Below are 10,000 nucleotides of genomic sequence, written 5' to 3' on the forward strand. Positions count from 1 at the left end.
TATATATATATATATATATATATATATATATATATATATATATATATATATACACACATGTATATATATATACATATATGTATACATACATATATATATATATATATATATATGTATATGTCTATATATATATACATATATATATATATATATATATATATATATATATATATGTAAATATATATATATATATATATATATATATGTAAATATATATATATGTGTAAATATATATATATATATATATATATATATATATATATATATATATATATGTAAATATATATATATATATATATATATATATATATATATGTAAATATATATATATATATATATATATATATATATATATATATATATATATATATAAACACTAAGAGACATGGATACGAGAGAGAACTATAGTAGAGGATATTCTAACAACACGTAAGAAAAAGAAGTGGACATGGAAAGGACATATAATGAGAATGACAGATAATAGATGGACGTTGAGACTAACAGAATGGGTCGCTAGAGATTGCATAAGGAGCAGGGAAAGGAAGAGAAGACGAAGGATTGCCGAGCTAAGAAAATTTACGAGTATAGACTGGCATAGAAAGATCATAAACAGACCCGTGTGGAAGGAAATGTATGAGGACCTTGTCCTGCAGTGGACTAGCATATACATATATGCTTCCACTGAAGTCTATCCATTTTCCACTTTCAATTTCTACATTCAGCTTTTAATATGTAATTCTATTTCATTTTTAACTCTCAATCTTCAAATTTTCGAGTGTGCCTCTTGACAACAATCTTATTGTTTACTTTCGCTTTTGCTTGTATGAAATATAATACTACAAACTGCTCAAATTATCAATATTTTCCCCCTTTTGTTCAAACCAGCCTTTAATTTCATGCTTAAAAACAAGGTAGCATTATGGATGGGTCTGCTATTGATCATGCTAATGACAACCAATTAGAGATTTTTATAAATTACTCTACTCCCAACGAGCTTGATGATTGTTTCCAACAAAATATATATATCAGAAGATATGCATAAAAAATTTCCTACAATGTTAGCTCTTTTCCAACATAAAATCCTTCTCTACTTTTTTCCTCGTCTTGCTTATCTTGCGTTCTCATCTTTCAATCTCCTCCACACTAAATCCCAAGGGAAGTGAATGTTTGTACCAATTTAAACCTGACCCACACCAAGCTGAGAAGGCAACGGTTTAGATCACTAACATAATTCTTTAGCTAAAGCATAAAATATAACTACTAAATTGTATGAGAAATCATATTAATCATGAATACTCATGATTAGTCTCTTTCCACTCTTCTTTGAGAGAATGCTATATACAAACCAAGTGTTTGTACTTGAAGGTTCGTTCAGGAAGCTGTTTTTTTGTGAAAGATTTATTGATCTTTCAAAAAATCTTTAGATCTACTTGGGAGAAAATATATACACAAGAGCGTATTCATGAAGTTGGAATTTTTTCATTTTTCCCAGTCTAAATTATGCATAATCAAATATTCATTTTCCACGTTGATGACTCGAAGCCAATGCATTTAAAGATATGCATTTTCTTATCAGAAATAGTTGCTGTTTAACTCATCTCATCGGTAGGAAGACAAACGCTATAGAAATTTTCATCAATGATTTAATATAAACTAGAAAATTTGTCTCGCAAAATAATGATAACTTGTATCAACAAAGTACTTGAAAATGATAAAACAAGAATACCTCAATCAATAGAAATATCTTTTTTATAGTATTCTTTTCTCTATTAATGACAGCAAAGGTTATTGCAAAGGTGTCGAATATTCATGTTTGAAATGATATTCCCTGACATGTAATTAACTTTATGAATGACACAGTCAACGGTGGATATATAAAATAGTTTTGTTGGAAGAACAAACCGGTAAACTTAAATATTAAAATGAACTAGTACAGAATGACAAACCATTTTCAAAAATACTAAACAAATAAACAATTCGAAATACAATAATAATCAAAGAATCCTATCTTGTAAATGAAAATTTTTATTATCTTTTAATAATTCTTAGTTTATGGTATCAATGAAGAAAAAAATCCAGGCAATCATGAACGTCAGTTACAGGGATTCGCTTTCTGACTAGATTGCATCTCTCTCTCTCTCTCTCTCTCTCTCTCTCTCTCTCTCTCTCTCTCTCTCTCTCTCTCTCTCTCTCTCGATTATTCATGGTGGGCAAGTTGAGACGATATCCTAGACACTGCAGAAATAAAATTCCAACGTCATGCTTCACAATTACTTGTCGCTATGCTTCTCCATTTTACTGAAACAATTACGGAAGTAAACGGATAGAAGAATATACAAGATATAAAGCCATAAAACATATATTAAAAATATCTTACTTCTTGGAATCCAAGATTTCACTTATAAAGTAAGAGTAATTAAAATGAGTGAACTGGAAGATTAGAGAGTAGCTATAACATTAACGAATTTTGATAATCATTTTCATTCACTAGAATTTCCCTACACTGCATATACAAATACATTAACATAATCTCATAGGAATTGTTCCGGTAAAGCATTGCATAGAAATTCTTATTATGAAATTTTAAATGATCGACTAGTCTTGAAAATACCGCATTTAAATATAACTATCATCATAACTAACGATATCGTTATCCTTTCTAGGTAACATGACTCAAACGTCGACCTTCTACGCCAAACGACCCGGGGGGAGTAAGACCACACCACTGATTTTCCACTGGGTTACACTTATCTTCCTGCTGAAGCTATTATGCTACCCAATGACACTCTCAGCTCATCAATCAACCGAGTTGACGAAGAGAGATGTATCTCAGATATTTGGGAATACAGAGCATGTGGTAAATCTTACACGCAGAGGAAGGATACAGCGAGTCTTGGGGAGTAATTGCATCTCGGTGAATAGTTCCAGGATGAAATGGGACGCTAATGAAAATGACATAATTGTACCTCACAAAAGAAAGGGGACTCTGAAGTCAACTCCAAGACGGAACAGTTCTCCCAAGGATGAAAAGATTAATAATTTCGGCTTGCAAATAACCGGGAACGAAGCGATTCATAAAAACGTCCCTTTGATGAAGCTGACGAAGGAGGAGGATTCTGGTTCAACTACCAACATGAACATTGGGAACGTCGTAACCCCGCCTCTCTTCCATCTACATAGCAACCACGGAGGGGGATATCGATCTTCATTTTATCAGGTAGATTTCAATCGAGATAAAGGCAATAAAGAAATTAATGACACCCAAAAACAAACAAGGACTGTGAGGATCAGCCCAACAAGTAAACTCGACTACTCCATTACGAGATCAAATGAAACCGGATCCCAAAAGGCTATTGATGCTGACTCAAATCATCATCACAGAAGAGAAATTAGCTCAACAGATGACCAGCTAACTCTCCGTACAAGAACTGTCAGATCTTCAGATGAGGCAGGGTCAAGAAGGACAGGTATTTTGCCTGACGATTGTGACATATCTTGGTCATGTTCGGAGAGAATGTCTAGAAATATAAGCAACATCGAATTTTTACGGTAAGACCCACATGACAATATTATTAATAATAACAATTAAGGTTAAATAGAAAACGGCAGTAGATAGCTTGTGGGATAATGATACAAAAAAAAAAAAAAAAATCCCAGATAAGCAAAGCACAAAGCCTGGTAAAATAATAAGGCATGGAAACAAAGTTTAGATAGACCTACAAATAAATCTTAACAGACGAAAATTTCATTTGGTTCACACACACACACATATATGTATATATATATATATATATATATATATATATATATATATATATATATATATATATATATACATATATATATACATATATATATACATTATATATATATATATATATATATATATATATATATATACATATATATACACACATAGCCTATATATATATATATACATTATATATATATATATATATACACACACACACATATATATATATATATATATATATATATATATATATATATATACATGTATATATATATATATCCCCATATGGCAACCACTCTCACCCCTGTGTACTGCTAGTAAAAGGAAATTATGTAACCCTTGTATCACTGTAATGTGGAAGTTATCAGAAGGGCAATGTGTCATTGGGTTTATAGCCCCACAGTCCCTTTAACAATATTGCAAAAAAGGGGGGTGGGGGGTATAGAATAGTAACCCTTAGAGGTTTGCATATGCTTGGATGTAACGCAGAAAAATAATATATGAAAGTTCATTAATTATGACCACATTGAGTTTTGAATGCAACTGAAGTCTGATTAACATTTAATGAGAAAATTTATGAAAATTAGTCAAGGTGAAAGACATAAAGCAGAAGGTGTCGATAAAATAAGTAAAATTAGATGGGTGTGGTCACAGATAGTAAGCAGGGAGTGTTTACGAGTATATGGAGGCAGAAAGAGTTAAAAAAGATAAGTGGTGATTAGAGGAAGAGAGATTTAGAGCAAATAGAAATATATTCATTAAAACTTTTGTTGCTATTACAAAGATATCGTTTTCACTAACATATCCAATTACCTAATATTGAATGAAAAGGAAAATTGACCACAATTATAATACGCATACTTCTACTTGAATAAGAAAAAACAATTACACATACCCATAGTTATATTATCAATGTAAATTTCTCTTAAAATAAAATTTACATGGATCGGAAAAGAAGCCTGTTTCCCTAAAAAATACTATTCGAATTCAAGATATTTACATAAGAAGGTGAAATTTATAAGTACTATAGATAAAAGCTATTGAATATTAGTTTAAAAAACAATTGTATCAAGTGATAAGCTGAATTATTCATACCTTTATCATACTTTCCATGACGTAGTTTTTAGATTTCCCCAAATTAATCTGTGCTTAGCGTATATTATCTGTCATAAGACCAGTTCAATGGTTTCAACATCTCTCTCAAACACACGTACAAATACATTTACGCAAGCAAAAACTTTTTTTTTTCTTTTTAAGAATTTTACCTAATTAGTAGAAAATACCCATGCCAGGTAAGATATGCGCCCTTTATCTTTATAACAGTCTTTTAAGTTATCAGAGGGACAACACAGAATCAAATCTCAGGGCTTACAAAATAAATACATAAACAAAATTAAAGTTGAAAATACTCTAAGAATTTAACAATTTGCAAAATAAAACGAACGCAACAATAGATATGGAAATATAAAGAATATAGGAACTACCAACAAAAATTAAAACCCCCAGATGTAGTCCCGAACCTTACACTAAATAAGTCAAAATCAGCATTTAATATATCTATACAATATAGATACACGAAGAGATATAAAGAATAAATATGAATATGTAAATAAAAAGATAGAAAACAGAAGATGAAATACGAGTTAAACAAAGGCATACCATGAAAAATGACTCAATGAGGCAAGTAGAAATTGAAAAATGAAAAAAGCTATTAGGTATTAAATACAACTATTTATAAATACTCCAACTAGAGAGTCTATCTTTATTAACTTTCATATCTAAGGAAAATCTAAAAACCGCCCTTTTTACCAGATTGCCGTGTCAATGCGATGCCGACTGCGTCATCTACGGGGATTGTTGCAAGGACGCCCATGCATCCAGCGGTCCAAAATTAACAAATGGTGATTCAGAGGAGGAGGAAAATGGCAAGGGTGAAGTGGAAGGTCTTGGGGGAGAGGAAGAAACAGCTTCTGCAAATGATAAAGGAGGAGGAGGAGTCATGAAAGGACGAGATTATTATCCTCCAACTTCTTGGACATGTGGACATCTCACTCCTTCTAAAACAAGACAGGTAGGTTTTGGAAATAATTCGCAAAGAATTTAGGCTAGTCAAAGTATTTCATAGATAATTTAAGACTATCTCAGAGACTTGAGATAATTTCAACAACCAATTCGCAAAGGATTATAATACACAAACATTGCGATTATTTAATTTATCTATAACTGTGTTAAATTGTATAACTGAATAAGTAGCCTAACATTCCCGGAGGAGTTCAAATGTGATAATAAATAAATGGGACTTGACTCAAATTGTCTTTAATCACTCTGAGATTGCTTTTATATGCGATGAAGATCCTAAAGATTGAGTAAGACAACTTACCTCTGATTTTGCATGAAAAAGATTAACTTTTAGCTTAGTTAACTGTAGTTGAAGGAGATTAATTTTTTTACTTAATCATTCTTTTTAGGTTTTAAGAAAATGAAATTATATAAAAAGTATAGTTCTAAAGTATTAAATAAATAAACAGCTTTTGCTTCTAAATGCCTGTAGAATTTAGGCCTTTACAACGCCAATAAATCATTATTAAGAAAATTAGTAGTCAGTAGATGACATAGCCTACCTGAAACAAGATTCAGAATTCTAAAAGCCCAGATTATCCCCAAAGATGAAAAGAATTCTAATCCACCGATTACATCGAATGCTAAATAAAACAGACTATGTATCCCAAAAGTTAAACACAAACAGTGAAGGACGTTGGAAGTCATTGGTGGGCGAGTGCCTGGGAGTAATCCGTTCAAGACAAATTTAATGAGAGGGCGGGCTTACAAGAACCAGACTTCTTGACGCCAGTAATCTCTCTCTCTCTCTCTCTCTCTCTCTCTCTCTCTCTCTCTCTCTCTCTCTCTCTCTCTCTCTCTCTCTCTCTTTGATTTAATCATTACTGCAATGCTGATTCTATTCGTCGTTTTATCTATGACTCTATACAAAGCTGTATGTTTATATACTCTTGGAAGATTACTGTGAAATCAGCTCCTGTAGAGTAATTCATAAACCATCTTGCTAATTTTTCGTAACTTGTAACTTTCTTTTTTAAAAGGTGACTCAGCTAAGGTTGCAATAGATATAGCAATCAAATATTCTAAAAAAAAAATATTCAGGAATAGTATCCATTTACACTATCAACAGGTGTCGATTGATTGCGTTGAGATATACAGAGCAAAGGGTTAAAAAACCTACAAGAAGGTAGATAACTTTCGAGTCATTAACGCTGCCACTCTCTCGTCTTTTCTGGTCCTGGCTAGGCCGATGAGTATTTTCGGTCTGTAGGACCTTCAGACCTAGACTCTTGCAAATATAGCATTGCAGTATTGTCATATCAATGATCTTTACTTACTTACTTACTTTGACGGCTGCTTTTCCGGTCCCATACAGCAGGGGAACCCCACTCTCTACGGGACCTCCACTGTCGTTTTACCTTGTTCGTTCAGAGTATTCAACGTTTCATATCGCGTATTGTTCATTTACTGTTAAATCGTCACTGTTGTGAAAAAGATACCAGTGTTTGTTCTAGGTTTGTAGATTGTTATAAAGGATTTTTTTTTTTTGGCGTAAAGTTTACTTCTATATATTCAAAGCTTGTGTAAAAGTTCTTTTCAACATTTTGAGATTTGAGTAACTTTATGAATAAACAACATGAAACTCTTCATCTACTGGAATAACTACTGAACAGTAAATACCAACATCCAGTGTTTTCAGATTTGCGAAGAAAGACTAGAGAAGTTGTGTAGAGTATATGTCACACTATGAAGTACACACGGGAGTAAAGGAAAGTAACCATAACGGTGAAAGATCCCAAATCAGACTGTCTGGCCAAACCTTCAGTGATACTAAAGTTTCTGGTAACTCGGGGATGGTTGGTGAATTTGCTGCCCCATCTACCAACAACTTGTTATACTAAATTAAGCTAAATGAGTACATTATTGTTTATAGAAAAATTATTACGTCATGGTTAGCCAGCAAATCTAACATATGTTACAAATTTAAATCTAGAAAGTAGGCCTATTTTATTATAACAATTCATTGAAAATTTTTTCTAAAATATTCTAAATTTTATTTATCCATTTCAGGTATATATGGTAAACAAATGTCCGAAGCACACACCCACGGACTTAGCGAATAAATGCCAAAGAATTTCTGTTGGTAACGACCCTCAACTATACCTCATGGATATCCCAGTTGTTTCTCAAATGTCTGACATCGTTTATGTGAATGAGTTCTGCGCTAAATGTCACAACGATTTCGCAGTCAAGATGTACAATGTTATAGTAAGTTGTACTGGGAATATAACCTCGATGAAAGACTTGAGCTATCTGGCCTACCATCTAGGAGAATTCACATGGTCTGAGAGGAACACAGAAACAAACTACCCAGAACGTCCTACCTTAGAAAAAAGTGACGTAAAATGTTCTTTAGGTATCCAATATGATGACATCATAGGTCGACAATGTGAACTTGGCTTGATTGAAAGCTGTAAAGATGGTTGGGGTGATAAAGATACCCAAATACAGTGTTCATCTTATAATTACTATGTCACGGTCGGGAGAAAGGTATACAAAAATTGGCACTGTGCTTTGTGTAATAATGAACCAGACCTTAATATAAAATGCCTACCGCAGATCTTTTTACGACCAGCATTACGTCCTGTTCCTAGCTTGACAAACCTCTTCAGCACCAGCGGTCAATGTGAGGAGAACCAAGTGTGGAATATGATTTACAGTAGGTGTGAAAATGTTTCTTGTGGATCTCGATTTACATTGAAAGAAGGGAAATGTGTGAGAAACAACGATAGCCTGGAGGACGGTAACCAGTCTTTCTTGAATTCTACTTGCTATACTCGTGAGTTTCAGCGTAATGATAGTATCGTGTTCCCAAATGGAAGCGTATACGTGAATCAAACAAAGACGACCTATGTTATAGGAGAGTATGAGCTTGTAAACGACACCTGGATCAAGGTTTGTCGACCAGCTGATATGTGGAGTCCTGTGATGAACATCATCTCAACCGTTCTTATTTCGATATCCCTCATTTGCATGGTGTTCCATATGATAATTTTCATCCTCCTGCCAAAACGAAGGAACATTCCTAGTATGAATCTCTGCTCAATGACTCTGTCTCTTTTTGTCAGCGAGTTAGTTTTCATTACACTCTTTTATCTTAACGAGAGTTATCACTTTTGCGTTGCCGTAGCCGTTATTATTTATTATTTCCTCACCTCATCCTTCATGTGGATGAATGTCATGAGCATTGACATATGCAGGACTTTCCACTCTAAGACTTACAAGACTAAATCAAGGAAAATATTCATTCAGTACTCGATCTATGCTTGGTGTGCCCCTATGGTAGCCACAATCCTGGCCTTGCTCATAGACCAGTTTGCTTCTTCAGACTTCATTCTGAATCCAAGATTTGGCACTCAAAGGTGTTGGTTCAACAGAAAGTGGGGTCTTGTTACCTTCTTTACCTTGCCATCAGGGTTAATCATATTCATGAACTTATTGTTGTTTGCAGTATCAGTGTATGACATCTACAAGCAGCACAAGTCTGGTGAATTTGCCTCGGCCACAGTCCAGAGGAATGGAAATTTTGTCAATAAAATGAAGGAAGAAAAAGAGAAGTTCCTCAAATCGACTCAATATCCCGACCCTAATTTGAAACAGATGAAAATTTCTACCACAAGCTACTCTGAATCCCCTCGATGTGCTGAGCGTTTTCGGGACAGGATCCAAAAAAGGATTCACGCAAACAAAAAACAACGAGTGAGACTTGTGCTTTACTGCAAGCTTGCTCTTATCATGGGCTTGACGTGGATATTTGCCTTTGTTTCCTTCCACACAGAAAACCTAGTGTTTGAGTACCTCTTCATCATTTTCAATGGCCTCCAAGGTACATTCATATTCATAGCTTTTGACTGCAAACAAAAAGTATGGGATGAAATGTACACGAGGATAACAGGGAAAAGAATTGAAAGGAAAGGAACACTAAACTCATCTAACACACGAGAGACAACAGCGACCTCCTCAATAGATGGGCAGTATAAATATCGATGGTCATCCAGTAGGAACCAGGACGGCAGTCGAAAATCGTCTCCTATCCCTCCACATGGACAAGTTGAAGAATAAGAGATGGAAAAAAGCTTTATTAATTTTTTTTATTGTCATTTACATCAACTGCTGATGTGACTAGTT

The 10,000-nt window shown here is 33.6% G+C and overlaps 1 protein-coding gene across 1 annotated transcript in view; it reads left to right on the forward strand.

Annotated features, from left to right (window-relative positions):
* The window catches only part of LOC137630694 (uncharacterized), a 27,998-nt gene that overhangs the window by 16,876 nt on the left and 1,122 nt on the right, over positions 1 to 10,000 (forward strand). The window contains exons 2-4 of the mRNA XM_068362325.1: positions 2,664 to 3,549; positions 5,567 to 5,825; positions 7,883 to 10,000. The exon at positions 7,883 to 10,000 is cut by the window's right edge and continues 1,122 nt beyond it. Coding sequence (XP_068218426.1) covers positions 2,669 to 3,549; positions 5,567 to 5,825; positions 7,883 to 9,934 — 3,192 coding nt within the window. The 5' untranslated portion in view covers positions 2,664 to 2,668 and the 3' untranslated portion in view covers positions 9,935 to 10,000. The remainder of the gene's footprint in view (positions 1 to 2,663; positions 3,550 to 5,566; positions 5,826 to 7,882) is intronic.

This window comes from Palaemon carinicauda, chromosome 38 (assembly GCF_036898095.1).
Source record: "Palaemon carinicauda isolate YSFRI2023 chromosome 38, ASM3689809v2, whole genome shotgun sequence".
Classification (NCBI taxonomy): Eukaryota; Metazoa; Arthropoda; class Malacostraca; order Decapoda; family Palaemonidae; genus Palaemon; species Palaemon carinicauda.